Source organism: Melanerpes formicivorus, unplaced genomic scaffold, assembly GCF_026170545.1.
Source record: "Melanerpes formicivorus ecotype bairdi unplaced genomic scaffold, bMelFor1.0.p_v2 SCAF_23, whole genome shotgun sequence".
Lineage (NCBI taxonomy): Eukaryota > Metazoa > Chordata > Aves > Piciformes > Picidae > Melanerpes > Melanerpes formicivorus.
In genome coordinates this window covers 12,088,744-12,106,877 of record NW_027142375.1, presented here as the reverse complement: position 1 = coordinate 12,106,877, position 18,134 = coordinate 12,088,744, and the positions used below count along the sequence as shown (strand labels likewise).

At 42.6% G+C, this 18,134-nt stretch overlaps 1 protein-coding gene across 2 annotated transcripts in view; it reads left to right on the top strand.

Moving 5' to 3' along the window:
- Positions 1 to 18,134, top strand: part of SCIN (scinderin) — a 74,916-nt gene that overhangs the window by 11,479 nt on the left and 45,303 nt on the right. The window contains exons 1-3 of one of the 2 annotated variants that reach the window (XM_068152517.1): positions 9,536 to 9,761; positions 13,817 to 13,971; positions 15,342 to 15,503. In XM_068152517.1, the coding sequence (XP_068008618.1) occupies positions 9,563 to 9,761; positions 13,817 to 13,971; positions 15,342 to 15,503 (516 nt within the window). In that variant the 5' untranslated portion in view covers positions 9,536 to 9,562. Of the gene's footprint in view, positions 1 to 9,535; positions 9,762 to 13,816; positions 13,972 to 15,341; positions 15,504 to 18,134 lie in introns of those variants that run through there. The other variant, XM_068152518.1, reaches the window with a different exon arrangement.

Genomic DNA, 18,134 nt, shown 5'->3' with positions numbered 1-18,134 from the left:
AATTTTAGGTACTGAAATGGTCCCAGGATCATACTGGTTGGGCTGAAAGTGTTAATATCTTTGTCACACTAAGCCTTTGAAATAACAGATTTTTGTGCCTTTCCTGTGGAACAGAATCATAAAAAGACACAAAACAGCCAATCTGACAAACAATAGACTGGCAGGCTGAAGCTTAAAGAATTATTAGTAACTGATTAAGATCTTTCTGAGCCCTGATTTAAAAAAAAACTGGTAAAGGTAGCAGGTTTGTTTGCAATAAAATCTCTCATCTTGACCACAATTAAAATTAACAGGCTGGAAAAAAAAATGTAAGGAATAATTTTGTGCCAGATAATTCTCTGCTCCATTAAACATTGCTTTTGGTGCTAGCAGTATGGTAATTTTGTTACCTTAACAACACCACTGCAGTTTGCTCTAGCACTGTGCTGCTGAGTTCAAATGAGGAAGAAAAATATTAATTTGTTGTAAAAGAGCCTGTTTTTAAAAGGCTCTAATTGCCTCTCAAAAGGCACATAGGAGAGCTGTGTAATGCTGAATAAAGGAGTGGAGCCTAAATGAAAACTGTTGTGGGATGCCTCTTCTCAATTAGATAAGACTAATACCCTCTTTCACCGTGCCACGAACTACTGGAACAGCTCAGGAAGTTCTAGGAATATTCTGGCTGAATTTTGTGCACACCATATTGAAGGCACAAGTTCAACTGTGACAAGAAGCAAAGAGGAGACTGGAGAGGAGGAGGGTAGCTAGCTGTGGGGAGAGGGGCTTGGAGAAGGCAGTGGGTGGCATGGAGCTGGAAAGGCTGCTGTTGCTTCAGGATGCCTGCACACGGTTCCTTTCATAAAGGGCCAATTTAGTTTTAGTACCATGGGATTTCCTCAAGTTACAAACCAACAGGCAGCGTGTGAAACACACAAGGTCTACTCTGTAACTGTTTAAAACATAAAGCTTTATAAACATTGAAGTGCACTTTTCCTCCACAGAGGCCTTTTCTTAGTTGGAAAAATAAAACAAGGAAGTGCCTGTGATGTAGGTTGTACTAAAATTATACTTAGCAGAATAAACTAATGTGTAATAGCATGTTCCTCAGCTGATGCTTTACCTGTCATCTTCTGCTTTGTAAAGAGGAACAGTTTATTTTCACTTGCTTCCTACACAGTTGAAGAAGGTAGTAACTAAGTAGTGGTTGTACTCCTTCAATGTTCATCTCAAGAGATGGACAGGAAAACAGCAATCGCCTGGCAGCCGGTGGAAAGTCAAAACATGGAGCCATAAAAAGTTGCATTCCCGTGCATGTTTTCCTGAGAGGATAATTGTCCTTGATTATAGTTATGTACCTTTGAAAGTAAATAACAAACAGCATTACTAGGGAAAATAACTAGAAACAGAGACATTCCAAGGACACCAGAGAGGTTTTTCTTTTCCCAACAGAGAAAACTTTCTGGCCTTGTGGAAAGGGCAAAGAAGGAAAGGGAATATAATGGCCTGGTGTACTTCAAATAATATATACATATGCTCCTCTCCTTCTGATCATGTCTGAAAGCTGGCTGGCATGCCCTGTGTGAAACATGAGCCCAAATACACAGAGGCTGTGTAATCACATAATGTTGGCAACCTTACATGGAATGAGGAAAAAGTTTCTCTTGAATCTAGGAAGAGCTGGACTATCCAGATCTGCAATGTCAAGCACACAGTCCATGTTCATAGCATTATTGATAGAGGGGAAGTAAAGGGATGATAAATGTTGGAGATATACATAACTCCATTTTTTTACAGTTAGAGGATTTACTCTGGGAATCGATCCTAATCCTAACTAGAATTGAGTCTGTAAATAAGATGTGCGCTTCACTGTCTCCTATCAATTATGCATTTTATCTCACAGTACTTTATCAGCTATCTGCCCTTTTTCAGTGGACTAACAAATTGGAATAGGACTCGGGAGAACAGGCTCTGCAGTGGTGATACACTTGCATCCCTGAGGATATGCCTTCTCTAGAATAATAGGCTCCTTAAAACAAGAAAATGTGTTGATTCTCACAAGATTATATTTTTTCCCTTGGAGTCTGGGGCTGAGGTAGTTGCAGGATTTGCTAATCAGACCTGAGCTAATAGGAAATGTGGGTTCTTCAGACTTTCTCATGACAAAAGTTTGTTCCTAATTAGTGGCAAAAACCCTAATATACTAACCTAAAGTACTGTTCCATGCTTTCCCTTGTCACTTAGACTTATGAAATCAGCACTGAAATAAATGTTGTGTTGACAGTACACATTTAATGCCAAGGCACCTTCATGCTTTCTGTGCATACAGCTAACCAGAAAAGAGAGGTCAGCGTCTTTTCCCGTAGCTACGTCTCAGACTCTTGAAAGAGGAATCAGTCCCATGCTTTGATTTAAAATAGATCTTTCGGCAGACCTCTTGAGCAACATCAAGACCTCATCTTGAACATACATTACCAACAGGTAACTATTTTAGAAGCTTCTCCAGCAGATTTGCAGATGTCAGCTGCTTTTTTGTGAATTAGTATACTTTCTATATTGCCGAGAAAAGGAAGAGTCTGGTGACCCTGATGGAGAAACAAATTTATGGATGCCTTTGATCTTCTTCAGAAAGTGTTGAGATCTGCTAAACTCCTCACTTAATCTGGAAGGGCTGATCAAGAAAGACCCAATCAATCAATCTATCAGGGTTTAACTTCCTACTTCTTTCCATCCTCTGTAAGATAAAATGATGTCACTTCATCTTTCATAATGGAAAACCATCATGATCTGATACACTCACTGCCCCTTGTGCAAAGCAAAAGGTTGATCTGGAGCAATCAGCTGATACTGACTTTTGTGTTATGACAGGGTATAATGTTCAGAGTACCATGTGCATGACATGAATGGAACCAACCATTTTTCATGAGGCATTTTGCTTCACAAAGCAGGGTGCAGCTGAAACCCACCGGTACTGGGAAAACTTACAAAAAGACAATGAAAGAAGTTTTGTAGCAATAACCAAAGTTTCAACTGATGTGAAGTGGCTTTGTGTTAATGTGACTTTCTGAGTAATAGTTGTGGCTTATACCTCTGAATCTTTCTTAATTAAGAAAGGCCTTTCCTTTTTTTTTTTTCCAACCAAGATTCACAGTATCACAGTATCACAGTATCACAGTATCACAGTACCACAGTATCACAGTATCACCAAGGTTGGAAGAGAACTCGAGGATCATCAAGTCCAACCTGTCACCACAGACCCATGACTAGACCATGGCACCAAGTGCCACATCCAATCTCCTCTTGAACACCTCCAGGGATGGTGACTCCACCACCTCCCTGGGCAGCCCATTCCAATGACTAATGACTCTCTCGGTAAAGAACTTTCTCCTCACCTTGAGCCTAAACTTCCCCTGGTGCAGCTTGAGACTGTGTCCCCTTGTTCTGCAATGATTCATTGAAAACTTGGACTCTTTGCAAAGAGCTGGAGATTTTCCTCACCAAACCGTATCTAAATATAAGGAAGCAAACTTAAGGATCAGTGGGATGATTTTGGTGAGACTTACTGAGTCATGAATCTATAGGGAACAGCAGGATTTATTCCCATAGCAGGCAGGTTCTGGCTTTGCTAAGGCTTCTGCTGTTGAAGCTGGGCTACTGAGCAGAAGGGTTTCAGAGATGATGAGAGAATGGAGAAAATTAGCAAGTGGTAACATCATTTTATACTCTGGCTCTGATAATTTGGCTTTTAAATCTGTATTGTCTAATTCTTCTCCTGTTCAGCTTCAGTGATTTTAAAATATTTTTTAATTTCTTTTTTTTGTTAGAACTATATTTGAGATAAAAAATTAGCTTAGCTCTGTGAACTGTGAGGCAAATCTGAAATAACTATTGATTTGTAATTCAGCAACAGAACAGATGAGAACAGGGGCTGTCCACTCCATCTGTTTGGACAAGAGCGTTCTTTTGACACATGTACTGTGTACAGAAAACTGTGCAATATGAAACTGGAGGAAAAGCCAAACATCTGTAATCCCATTGTTGAAGCAGGGTCATAGAGTTGAAGAGAGTGCTTGGCCTGTGTGGTGAAGAAAAAATAAGCTCTGTAGAAGGAAACACTTGTGACATATGAAAATATTCTCTCCTCACATTCCTTTTTCATGACTTCCATTGTTAGTTCCTGGAACTGTAATGCAGCACAGAGCATCAGCCTTGTAGAAGGACTTAAACCTTGCATGATCCACACTTGTTTTGGTTTGAGGCTGGATGCCTTTAAGAACAACAGAGTTCCTTCAGATCCTCCAGGAGGGACGAGATGGACCCAGGAAATTGTAACTTTGTTATCGGATCCCATAATTCTGCAATGTCTATATAAACTGGCTGCAGAGTCCGTTTCTCCCCTTTCCCTTCTCTCTCTGCTCCTGGGAACATGCGGTGGGTTATTGCCTTGTGGAAGAGGTTTGAGGCCTGGCAAAGCTGCCAATTCTGGCCTAGCTTGGGGGGGCAGTGGGGCATGGGGAAGGGGGGCATTTGTGGCGTGGGGTTTTGGCCTGGTTTGATGGAGGTTTGGAGAAGGCTTTGGCCTAAGGAGATTTTTGGATAACCATGGCTGAGGCGGACTATGGATTTTGTGTATTTTACATGCTATGTAAGGTTGTATTTAGTTACAAATAGTATTTGCATTTAGTAGTTCTCTCTAATCCTGTGTGGAGTATTTTTCTTTAACTCCTTTGATAAGGGGTAAAGAGAGCCTGTCTTGCTCCTTAAATGTAGACAATACTGAAAGTTATTCCTACTGAGAGAGATGCTGGAGCTCAGCTTCTGAGCTCCTTGTGTGCATCACCTGGAACCACCACCTTGATTTCACAGAATCACCAAGGTTGGAAGAGACCTCAAAGATCATCAGGTCCAACCTGTCACCACAGACCTCATGACTAGACCATGGCACCAAGTGCCATGTCCAATCCCCTCTTGAACACCTCCAGGGATGGTGACTCCACCACCTCCTAGGGCAGCACATTCCAATGGCTAAGGACTCTCTCAGTGAAGAACTTTCTCCTCACCTCGAGCCTAAACTTCCCCTGGCGCAGCTTGAGACTGTGTCCCCTTGTTCTGGTGCTGGTTGCCTGGGAGAAGAGACCAACCCCCTCCTGGCTACAACCACCCTTCAGGTAGTTGTAGACAGCAATGAGGTCTGCCCTGAGCCTCCTCTTCTCCAGGCTAAACAATCCCAGCTCCCTCAGCCTCTCCTCATAGGGCTTGTGCTCAAGGCCTCTCACCAGCCTCGTGTAAAATCAGAACTCAGTACATTGCATTCTGTTTTTTCACATGTATACATACACCCATACCCTGCATATATGCAGTGTAAGACAGCATACTTTAAGTGAAAAAGATCTCTTCATCAATATAAGAAAAAGGCTTTGAAAGTAATTTCGTAAAATTAAATGGCAAAGGTTTTCAAACATCTTTGAATTCTCATACCAAAGCTTTAAACTCAATGCAAGTTTGAATCTCTGCTGTTTTTAATGACTCAGTGAGGAGCAGGAACATCTTTTGATGATCCTGTGTAACTTGTTAGATAATTGCACTAAGAACTTGGAAAAATGCAGGCATTTAAAGATGGCCATATCTCAAAAGGTACAGTCAGGCAGGTAGGATTCCATGGATTTTCACTCTGTGACTGTCCTCCTGGTCTGAAGCAGCACCCCATTGCCATATCCCCTTTCTCACTGGGGAAAGGGAGTGAGGCAAAATTATTTCCCTTTGTTACCCCAAGCTATAACAGCACCACAGCCTTTGCTATACTTCTGAGAAGGCCATAGTTTATCAGCAAAATACGATCATAGGATAATAGAACAGAAGGGCCACAAGGATGATCAGAGGGCTGGAGCACCTCTCCTATGAGGACAGACTGAAGGAATTGGGGCTATTCAGTCTGGAGAAGAGAAGGCTCTGAGGTGACCTCATTGTGGCCTTCCAGTATCTGAAGGGGGCCTACAGGAAGGCTGGGGAGGGACTTCTCAGGATCTCAGGCAGTGATAGGACTAGGGGGAATGGAATGAAGCTGGAGGTGGGGAGATTCAGGCTGGATGTGAGGAGGAGGTTCTTCACCATGAGAGTGGTGAAGCCCTGGAATGGGTTGTCCAGGGAGGTGGCTGAGGCCCCATCCCTGGAGGTGTTTAAGCCCAGGCTGGATGAGGCTGTGGCCAGCATGATTTAGTGTGGGGTGTCCCTGCCCATGACAGGGGGGTTGGAACTAGATGATCTTTGTGGTCCCTTCCAACCCTGACTGATACTATGATACTATGAAATGTTAAGGTACTCTGAAATTCCATTACAGCACAATATCTAATGAGTGCAGTAATTACAATTTGACCCAGGACATGCAAGTAACAAAAAATATGTTGCTTTGTAGTACCCTCCACTTCCATTACTACTCCAAACAACATACAAAAGCACATTAAAGCAATAATATTATTTATGAATGTACAATTCCTAGGATACCTCTCTCTCTCTCTCTCTTTTCTTTCCCTCCCCCCTCCTCCAAAATTTCACTTTCCAATAACTGCATCTTAGAAACCTTTTGATTATTTAAAATGTTCTGGGAGGCTGTGTAATGTTACCAATGTCAGTGCCTATTTTTGCTACCAAAAAAAAAAAATATATGGAAATGGATCAAGGCAAAAGAGAGGACAGATTTCAAAAGTGAGATTTCAAAAGCAAGATTTGTCAACAGATAAATGTAATGTTGAAGAGTACTAACGAATATCCTGGCACACTGGATACAAACTTCAACCCATGGGGTTTTTTTGCTAGCAGCCAGTAAATCATCACATAAGTATGTCATCCTAGGAAGACAAACCTGAGCATGAGAAAACTTTGCTGTCAGTACTAACATTGTTGTGTCAGAGTAGTATCGCAGACCCCAAGACAAAAACAGTTGAACTTGTGCCTTGAACCGTTGTCTGTAGGTGTGTGATACTGGGCACAGACAATGCTGGACAAACAGCGTTAGCGTGCATCTTATGACAAGCAAGGTGGACAACTGAGAATAGTATTTGGTCTGTCAGTTGAAAATGTAAAGGTGGAATAAAGAGATATCAATTTGACTCAGCTGGCTCCCTGCAGTGTGTGCACAAGCACTCTTATCTTGGCAAGAGGGGCAGAACAGGTAGTAAACACGACGCTGCATAACGCCAGGCTAGTTTGGCTCAAGTATGGACAAAACCTGGCAGACTTCCAAAGTGAATGCCACTTGCCAACTTCAGCAAAACTTAGAGAGTGTGTGGTAAGTTCTACCTGCACTGTCTAAAGCTAACTAACACAAAGAATGTAAAAAGTTATGCAATGACAAAGAGAAAAACTGTTTGGTGTAATTAAGTGAGTAAAAGTGAAAAGAAGAACAACTGGCATAAATGGAAGGGTAAATCTGAGAAACCGCATATGAACATTTCAACACATCTGGTACCAACCATATTGAAACTGGAACTACTGGAATTTTTTGGCTGTTCTTCCTAACTTTTTTTTTCCTTCTTCACATGGTGAACAGTCTGGAGAAAAGTATGTTATTGTGGAGGTGTAGTGCTTTATCAAGCAGGCTCAGCCTCACCAAGCCTGCAGGCCTGGCAGAATGAGGGATGACATGTGTGGCTTTGAACTGGTGGAGGTGAATTGTAACATGCCCAGCTGGACCTTGGACAAAGCAGAACACCCACAGGTTCCTTTTTTAAACAGTGCTGACAGAGCTTGCCTCTGTCTGGCAAGCTGGTGACGGGATGCTCACCAAAACAGGAGGAAGTAGTGGCACTGTGTGATGGCATCATTTCCCTCAATAGCTAATCTCTACACCAGACAGTATGAAAAGAAGGCAGGGATGATTTCTTAGATGTGCTTTTTAATGTTTTTGCCAGGGCAGATGCTCTCCAGCTGCTCTGTTACATTCAGCACTGCCTGTCCTTCTACAATGAGGTAGTCTTGATTTGCCCATGGATGGATAACGGCACCCTGCTTGTACTAACTTGCTAAACCAAACTGGCAGGGAAATCACAAGCCTCAGAATTAATCCAGGTGGATTAATTAAGGTAATAGACCTAAACATAACCTTCTCTGAAATGTATCCTTTGATATATCAACAGCTTGAGGTGTACCTATCTCTATCCCATCCAGACTAATCTGCCTCCTATGCATATCAGATAAAAGCAGTGATTTGGCCTAATTTTTGTGTTGCAATGACCTGCCAGGATGACATACCAACCATTCATAAAGGACAGGTAGAAAGTGAGTTTAATCCTTTTGGATTGTTGCTGTTTGGATTTGGCAAAACACCAGCATGATACTTTCCATGTTCAGAGGAAGGGAAATGTTCACAAATTCTGGGCTTCATCTGGAGTCTTAAAAACAAAGAACTCAACCACCCAACCGACCAAAACTCAACCCAAAACAAAACAAAAAATCCCAACAACCTCACAAGACTTTTCATAGTTTCATAGTTTCATAGTTTCATTCAGGGTTGGAAGGGACCACAAGGATCATCTAGTTCCAACCCCCCTGCCATGGGCAGGGACACCCCACACTAGATCAGGCTGGCCACAGCCTCATCCAGCCTGCTCTTAAACACCCCCAGGGATGGGGCCTCGACCACCTCCCTGGACAACCCATTCCAGGGTTTCACCACTCTCATGGTGAAGAACCTCCTCCTCACATCTAGCCTGAATCTCCCCACCTCCAGCTTCATTCCATTCCCCCTAGTCCTATCACTACCTGAGATCCTGAGAAGTCCTTCCCCAGCCTTCCTGTAGGCCCCAAGTAAACAAGATTCCTGGCAATATTGGACAAACAGAACAAACTCACTGGATGGAGGATGAGAGCTGTGCTCTGCCACTCCAATCTGGGGTAGAAAAGTAACCCAAGACTGAGGGCAAGCTAGGAAAATGTGTTCTGATACAAGCAGTTTGCAAACCCAAGACAGATGTTATAATTGTATGAGCAACAGGCACAGCAGGGTAACACCAGTATTTATTGGGATAGTACATGCTATCAGGCATTGGAATAGGTTGACCAGGGAGATGGTGCAGTCACCATCCCTGGAGTTGTTCAAGAAGTGTGTGGACATGGCACGTTGGGACATGGCTTAATGGGCATAGTCATGTTAGGTTGATGGTTGGACTCGATGATCTTAAAAGTCTTTTTCAACTGAAACAGTTCTGCGATTCTATAGGCCGGCTGTGTGTTGCTTTCTTCTGACTTTTCTTCCTCACTTTAGAAACGTGAGAAATGGCCCATTTGCAGGCAAGGAGGCTGATTATTGTAGCCCCCTCTACGAGGGCTTTATGTGGCACAGCAAGACAAGGCGTGCCGGTGAGTTTTGTAGACGTGTTCGAACCCAGACGATAAACAGAGCCTCACCCAGCCCGCCCCGGGCCCGCCCGCGGCAGCCGAGGAGCGGTGGCGCATCCTCTCCCCGAGCTCCCCACCCGGGGCGGCTGCCGGGCAGGGCCAGCCGCGCTCCGCCCGAGGGGCCGGACCCGGCACTATAAAGGCGGTGCTGGGGGAGCCACCGGGGTTGACGCTTTTCGTCTCTCTCTTTACCATGGCTCCCGACCGGCTCCCGTCGGTGTTTGCCGATGCCGGGCGGCAGAGCGGGCTGCAGGTGTGGCGGGTCGAGCAGCTGGAGCTGGTGCCGGTGCCGCCCAGCCGCCACGGAGACTTCTTCGTGGGGGATGCGTACCTGGTGCTGCGCACCGTCCGCCGCGGCGCCGACGCCGCTTACCGCCTGCACTACTGGCTCGGTAGGCAGCGGAGCGATGGGGGTACTGCACTGGCTGAAGGTTCTCGGGGCTGCGCTGGCCCCGAGAAAGGTGGACATTGGCTTGCTTTGCGATGTTAGTTTGCAAGAGTGGTGAAGGGTTGAAGTCGAATCTTGGCTGCATCCAATCGAGGCTACCAAGTGAAATCCTGCTTTCCTTCAGATGAGTTTTCTTTCTTTTGTTTCCGCTAGCAACAAAATTTAATCTCGGCCATCTCCCTGTGGCATTGTTGCACTGCTTTGTGTCCTGATGTTGCCCTTTTTTTCAGCTGTATTAATTTGCTTTCTGATGATACAGAGACTGGAGGCAGAATTGCTAGGTTTCTGTAAAAGCTCTTCAGTCGTAGAGCTGTGTAAAAGCAACTGGGAACAGTGGAATTGGGCTGGTGTCTCTTGCTTTCAACCTCAACTAACACAGTGTCTGCAGTAAACTACAAGTCCGGCATAAGGATGCACTTTAGGTGGCTTCCTCATCTTTTGGAAGTTTCTTGAGACTTCCTGTCTGGTCACCAAATCATCTGACCATAGTGGTTGCTGCAGAGCTGCCTGAAGTTCCACCACCAAAAATGTTGTGTTTGTAGACAATTATGTTAGTGAATGGGCATAAAGACAGGTCAGTGTGTGTTAACACTAATGTGTTTGAGTTGCTGTGGTTCTTGGTGTGCTTTTGGGTGCATTGGAAAAGGACAGCAGGTAAAGCTGGGATTGTTTCTGCGTATATGTTTGAAGCTCGTTTAGTTTTGCATGTGTTATGAGTTATCCAGCTGGCATGTGGGACAATTTCTGTCTCTGACAAGAGAATAATCATAGATTAATTTCTAGCAGATGTTTTCTTGTCAACAGTACTGCTAAATAATAGCTTGACTGTTTAGACCTTGGATAAGAAGTTTATGTAGTAGTTCAGGTAGAGTAAATGCTTCCCAGGGAAAGATGTGAGGGCTCTTGGCAACTGGAAATGAAATCCAAACAGTGACTACTGTTTGCACTAATTAAAACCTCCTTGTTGTTGGATAAAGAGCTTTAGTTGTACATGCTAATGCACATCCCATGCTGATGTGATGTCCACGTATTGTAAATGGCTTCAGGTAATTGCACATGTTGCTCTTGCACAGCTGGCAGGTTGGCAGCAGGGTGGCTAACTGCTGGGGAATCCCTTCCTGCTTGCAAGGGACTCCAGTAGTGGGGAAGTGATTCTCAAATACTTCTGCAAGCTTAATAGCAACAAGAGACCAGAACTTCATGCAAAGTGTATGCAGAAGGGCAGAAATGTGGTCACAGCTGGGGCAAGACTCTGAATAATTTTGGTGGTTTTGCTGACTGATTTGCATCACTGTTAGGTGCATCAGACTTTACTCTCGAAGGTTGTATAACCTGTGGGCCAGGAAAACTTCAGCAGGGTCTTTCTGAAGACTTCCCATAAACTTTCTCTGAACAGTTAGTTATCAGTCAGATTCTGGGATGGAAAGAACTCTTGTGAAAATAAATTAATGGGAATCCTGGTGACTTTAGCCTTTGATACTTAAAATGGCCATGCCATTAGGTGACACAGTCCCGCTTGTCATGTGTGGCATGCATTATTGTGTGGGCCTCATTTGATGGGCTCTGAGTCTGAGCACATTTCATCAAAAGTGACCCCAAATTCAGAATAAAAGTAGAACATTGAGTTTTCATATTATAGAGTGACAGACTTCCTCCTAATAATCGAGAGATTAGAAGGTCTAGACCGTAGGAGGATAGTTTGGGACCTTCATGTGCTGCCAGTTTTGTGCTGTGACTAGCATTCTAGGGTTAAACAGTTGTTCCATTGGTCCAAAGTTTCTTATGTGAAAGCCAATGTTATACCAAGTATCTCACATGTGGTGATTTGCTGCCCAGGTCAGATAATTTCTGAATGAGCTAGCTCTGTGCTGTGGTAGCTGTATCCATTTTTATTTTTGAGAGATCTTGGCTTGGGTGTCTGCACTGGCACTTGAGGGAGGTCTCAGTAGCTAACCTACTAATGCAAAAGGAGTTGTCTCAACTCGAAACTCGCTAGTGGAAACAGCAGGCACCATGCCATTATGAAGCTACTTGTGGGAGTAAGGTTGGCTATACCTCACTTAGAATCTTTAAAATTATGCATGGTGTTTTTAAAGTAGAGATTAAGTGATATGATCCAGTGTGTGAACCAAGACCTAGTCTGGTAATTAATTTTTTCCCCTTTTCTTATATGTTCTGGCTTATTTATTGCTTTTTGTGCCTTAGATTGAGGTAAATCTGTTTTTGACACAAATCTGAATAACCTATACTTGGATTGATGCTCAATTTCTCATTTAACAATGTTCCACTGAGTATTTTACTGCATAGCAGCTATAAGACTGAGACCAGTAGTGGTTCTTATCTTTAATGCTCTTCCCAAACCATTTCTCTTTGACTCTGGACCCTATTGTGTAATTGCAGGCAATAAATCTGAAGGATCAGGTCCTAATTGACATAAATAACCCTTTTTATAAAACAACCCTCCAAACAAACAGCAAAACAAACAAATCCCACAAACAACCCCCCAGAAAACTTTACTACCAATTTTAAGGGTAGTGTCCTGGTCTGAGAAAGCATATTGCCGTGTAGCAAGTTCTGCTGTCACTGAATGATGGGGACCTCAGAGGCTCTTGGGCTGTATCTTTCTTTTAGTAGCTTTGCATAAGCCTTGTGCTCTCCTTTTCCCCATACCTTGACTGTTCTTTAGATCCTTTCCCTGTGTTATCCTTGCTGCTTTCTGCAGGCTTCCCTTGCACCAGCGCAAAAGCCATGATGGTGGCAGTGGTGACACTGCTGTGGAGAGAAGCACAGTTGTTGGTGGGCAGAGGGGGGTAATCCTGTGGTATTTGCACAGAGGGGCTGTGAGTAGAAGACTCATTCTCCCTAACAGAGGAGCTAGGTTAGTAATACCCTTAGGCATCCCTATTCTCCTTCTCCTGCTTTATTCTTTCCTGTTACCTTACCAACAAGCTTCTGGTGACACCAGTGACTCGCTACACTGTGAGGTGACATTAACACCTCTCTACATACTCTCCCTTCTCCCACAGCCTGAGAGAGGTACCTCTGCCCAGACTGCCTGGAGCTCTATGCTGTTTTTCCACTCAATCACCTAGAAGCAAAGAAATGGTGAAAAGCTGCTCTTGAGAGCTGTTGCTTGTGTACCAGCAAATTTCTCTTCTTCAGAAAGAGAAAACAAAAACTAACTGAAAAAACTCATTTTTGCTTACTATTCAAGAGTTCTTGAGAAACCTCTGTTTTTGAGACTCAATCTTACTTGTGCTCTTCCTGAAACAATCAAACTGCTGAAAATTATTGTTAAAAATGTATGGGTCCATGCTAAATGTTTGGTTTCAATGTGCAGCCTACTTTGCAGTGTGGTTAAGCTATTAAAACACTATGTAAGGGGGGCCATTTTGCCACAGTCCTAGGAAGAGGCTAATCTCTGGAAGGTACAAAACAAAGTATGACCTCATGAAGCAAATACCTCAGCCCAAAAGCTGCTTTTCTTTCTCCCAGCTGTACTAGGCAATCTAATAAAAGATACCTAAGCAAAATACCCTTGCTTGCATTATGTCAGGAGGACTGCTTTTGAATTATTTTAACTTGACAGCTGGGTGAGCTGATTTTAGCATAAATGCATGCTTTACCATCTAATTGGTCCTTTAACATGACCTTCCTTTGTCTTTGCACTTCAACTCAAAGTCCAAAAATCATTACTGCAGACCCTTGCCGTGCTGATTCCACTTAATTAAAATAGTCTCTTCTTGTTCAAAGAGGCTGAGAGAAGACAAATTTGGCTACTTTTCGCTCTTTTTGCTTCTGAAGGCAGTTCTACAAGTAGCTAAGAAATGCTCTGGGTAGTCATGCATTTGGTGATGAACATGATTATGATCTTTGCTTTGCTGCAACATAGGCTGTACAACCTGCTGAAGGCATTGCCTGGTTGTCACAACAAACTTCTCCAACAGAATTCAAGGTTGTGTTAGTACTTTATAGGCATACTATTTCATCTTGTTTCAGGGAAAGAATGTACCCAGGATGAAAGCACAGCTGCAGCTATCTTTGCTGTTCAAATGGATGACTACTTAGGAGGAAAGCCTGTCCAGAGTAGAGAAATTCAAGGATATGAGTCTACTGAATTTGTGGGCTACTTCAAAGGAGGAATCAAATACAAGGTAAAGAGCTAGCTGTCAAAATGTATTCTAAAAAGATATGTATCATTGTCCCCCATGTAAAACCAAGCATTTTGCTTCATGAATGGAAAAGTTTAAGTTATTTCTTAATGCTTTGTGGGTTTAGGTCTGAACTACCTTACTTAAACTATAGCAGTCTCAGTACTTTTGCAGAAAGAAGCAGTTTGTTTACATCTGATATGTGCAAACATTTCCCAATGTATTTGGTTTTTTTCCTTCTCCAAAATCAAGTTATCCTGAGATTCCATAATTGGGTGTCTAAGGAAGTTCACAGTAGGGACTCTCCATGTTTGGGAAGCGCAAACATAGAAGTGCTGTGTTGCAGAAGCCAATGTGCTTAGTAGTTAGAAACATGAATGAAGTGGAAAAGACCAAAAGCTCATTTCAGTCTATAAAAATGGTGCTTTTGCAGTCCTACTGCAGGTTGGTTGGTTGGTTTGGTTTTTTTCTTTGAGGTAGATGAAAAAGCCTCCCAAATACTTTTAATGAAAACTTTATATTGTAAAAAGCTGTAGTGTCAGCTTTCTCTTGTGTTACTTCCAGAAGTGGCATTTGTTTTAAAGGAAAAAGTACTCTCTCTCCAGAGAATCTCCCTGTAGTAGGAGCTCTTGGAGCCATCTTGTAAGAGAGCTTGGCAGCAATCTGCCCACCATCTTACTGTTTTCTTTGTATATTAGAAAAAATATGGTTCAAGTCCAACCCAAGGTCTGGGTCTCCTGGAGGAATGGAGAGCACTGCCTCACAGAGGCAGACAGCCAAGACAGCTTTTACAAGAAAAAGTGATGCTGGTATTTACACTTAATAGGTTGTCAACCAACACTTTAGTCTCACTTTCCTGTTTGATGCTCCTTGCTAGGTTGCCTCCTGAGTTGCAGATACTAATTTCAGAAGATCAGAGAGCTGCTGTGGATCTCTGTGCACATAATTAGGCACTAAAGCCACAAAGACCTCTGAGATTGAAGGAAATTGAGGGAAAACTTAGAGGCACATTCCTCTGCTTTTCCTCAGTTGTTTGGAAATCTATTTTGTCAGAACTGTGGTTCAGTATTACCTCATCTTCTGGATGATGACAAAGTGTGCTGTATATGTCTTCCCTTTCCCCATTCATCTGAAAATCTTTTGAAGCAAAGTGATGTCTGCTCCTTCAAATAAAAGGTCACACCTGAGAGTTCAGCAGCAGCAGTGTTCACCAGTGCTGCTTTTAGTATGTTACTTTGTCTCACCTCTCCATGTGTAAAGTGTTGTTTGGTTGTTTTTTTTTTATTCTTCCTAGCTCCTCATCTGTATCAAAATGGTAAGTGGACACCAATCAAGCAGAAATAAATCCTGCTGCTTTGTTTTGTTTTATTCAGGCAGGTGGTGTTGCCTCTGGATTTAATCATGTTGTTACTAATGATCTGAGTGCCCAGAGGCTTCTGCATATCAAGGGACGGAGAGTTGTAAGAGCCACAGAAGTCCCCCTGGCTTGGACCAGCTTCAACAAAGGAGATTGTTTCATTATTGACCTGGGAACTGTAAGTCTTTTGCAGAGCAAAGCACTCTGAAAAATAAGAGACGTAGCACCCTTTATAAGGTTTGAATCATCCTCTAGAATACACAACTAACTTTGTCATTCACTCAAACTAACAGAAATAATCTGCTTTAGAAAATCAGTTTGTGTCACAATACTCTGAAGGTTCAAAGCTACCCTAAGTGTTTTCTGAAGCATGCACAGATTATCCTTCAGAAAACAGTTCTCTTTCCCACCCAAGGCACTGGGGTTTTATTTTTTTACTACTGATGTTTGAACCTTAAGCTGTTCACAGTAAGCCCTGCCACTGTACTGACTGGGATTAGTGCTAGGCTTCAGAGCAGAACACAGATTGGACCTTTCTCCTAAGAGCATTTCTACATATTCATAAAACTTTGATTGTGACAATTCACCCTAAGGAAACAGCTGCAAAAGAAGTCATCATAATAAACTTGTTAGACAATGTGTTATGAAACTACATGAGTATTTCGAGATATTACTTAAGAAGCAATCCCATAGTTTCTGATGAAAGCAGGTAGATTTGGCACAGAAGCACATGGACAGGTAAGAGGATAATTTTGCTTGCTTCAGGTGACTTAGAGTACTGTCATCTTAGTGTCAAAAAGTCTTACAATGAATTCTGAAAGTAGCATCTGGAATGTAGATCATGCTAGCAAGATTCTAGTTACCAGTTTGAAACTATTCTTATGCCTGGCATGATGGCACATAGAAAATTAGGAGCATGTGAAAGAAAATAGTTTTTCTGCAAGGCACCTGCAGCTGGTCTCAACCATAGTGCTTCACAAGGAAGTGGTCAGTTGCTTTAAGATTTCAGAGAAGAGTTCTGACCTATAGATAAAGGAGCTCTTCAGAACTCATGTTAAAAATGTGGCTGTTCCTTCTGAAAAGCATGCTCTGGCATGATAATTGAATCTCATTGGTATCAAGTAGCTGTAGTGATGGTCTGTTAGAGTTTTATGATACTTAGCAGCCTCAGAATGACAAGCAGTGTTTTCCTTAACATCCTATTGCTTGTGTGGCACTGTAGGCTAATCAGCTGAAGCAGTCAAATGGTCAGCATGCAAACATGTCTCAATTCCACTTTATATTAAGGATGCATAGAAGACTCAAGTCATCCATTTCACAGTTAACCTGTGAGAGATGAGAAAGTTGGAAGTGAACATTGATAGAAAACGCTGCGTTTGCAGTCAAGCTGCCACACAGCTTCAGTTTTCTGATTTGGAGTTAACCTCCCATGTGGAAGGGTTCTACCCTGTGGTCTCAAGCTGCACCAGGGGAGGTTTAGACTCGAGGTGAGGAGGAAATTCTTCACTGAGTGAGTCATTCATCATTGGAACGGGTTGCCCAGGGAGGTGGTTGAGTCATCGTCCCTGGAGGCATTCAAGAGGAGATTGGACGTGGCACTTGGTGTCATGGTCTAGTCATGGGGTCTGTGTTGATAGGTTGGACTTGATGATCCTCAAGGTCCTTTCCAACCTAAGTTATACTGTGATACTGTGAACTGGGTGTGCTCCATGAATTTGACTTGTCCTGAAACTTACTGTGCCACAATGACTCAGTTCAACTAAAGTAATCACTTGGCTCACACTGCAGACATGACAGTGATGAAACCAACTATGGGTATCCAGTGATGTTGTATGTATAGCTTGGGTTTCATTCCTTTTGTGAGATTTCCTTAGAGGAGAACACTGGCATTAGGCAATTTAAATGTGGTACAGCTTTAGAGCCTTGATTTCTGACACTCTCACATACATTGTGAGGCTGTTTTTTTAGTATAACATCAGTCTGGTTCCAGATTTCCTGTTTGACAGGAGAGAGGTCAAGCAGCAATGCAACCCTGTGCCTTTGTCGGAAGAAAGATTAGATGTGAGCAACATCGAGATCTCTTCTTCACCACGCTATGAGAAGTGTCAAACTGCATGACTAAGAACAGTTCTTGATCTTGCTGTGTCAGTGGTATTTGAGGGATGGGTTTTCTTCAATGCATTAACAAGCTGAGCACTCAAATTTATAGTAATTTCATCATAGATTATTCTGTAAAGCAGGCCTTTTTTCAGGAGATGAAAAAGCCATGTCTGACATACTTAAATAGAAGAATTTTGTAAGCGTCTACAGACAAATAGGTGTGGTAGAAAATACACTGCCACACTGGAAATCTTGAGCAAGTTCTATGGGAATTCTATCTCGAGCTGAAATAACTGCATTTCAGATGGAAATTTTCTATGTTAGTGGTCCATTGTAAATAGGTGAGCCTTTACAGGAGCTCTTAATTGAATTTAGGCAATTTGGCTCAAGTAATTAATTTCATTTAATTGAAATAAAATGAACCTTAAATAAAGTTGCTCTGGAGTCATGGGATGTATCGCAAGGCACTTCTGAATCATTGTCTGAGAATAATGGGTTGTAATTGAATAAAATAATGAGCTTATGGTCAGTGCTTTTGTAATACCAAATTATTGTAGCGTGTCAAGTAAGATGAATTTCCAAGGCTTACTTTCCCCACTCTCTTAACTAATGAGAATGATGGTCTCCATGGCACTGCAAAACCACTTGTGCAGTCCATTTCCTGTTACATTTTATCAGGCCACTTATCTGATTTAATGAAAAAATATTT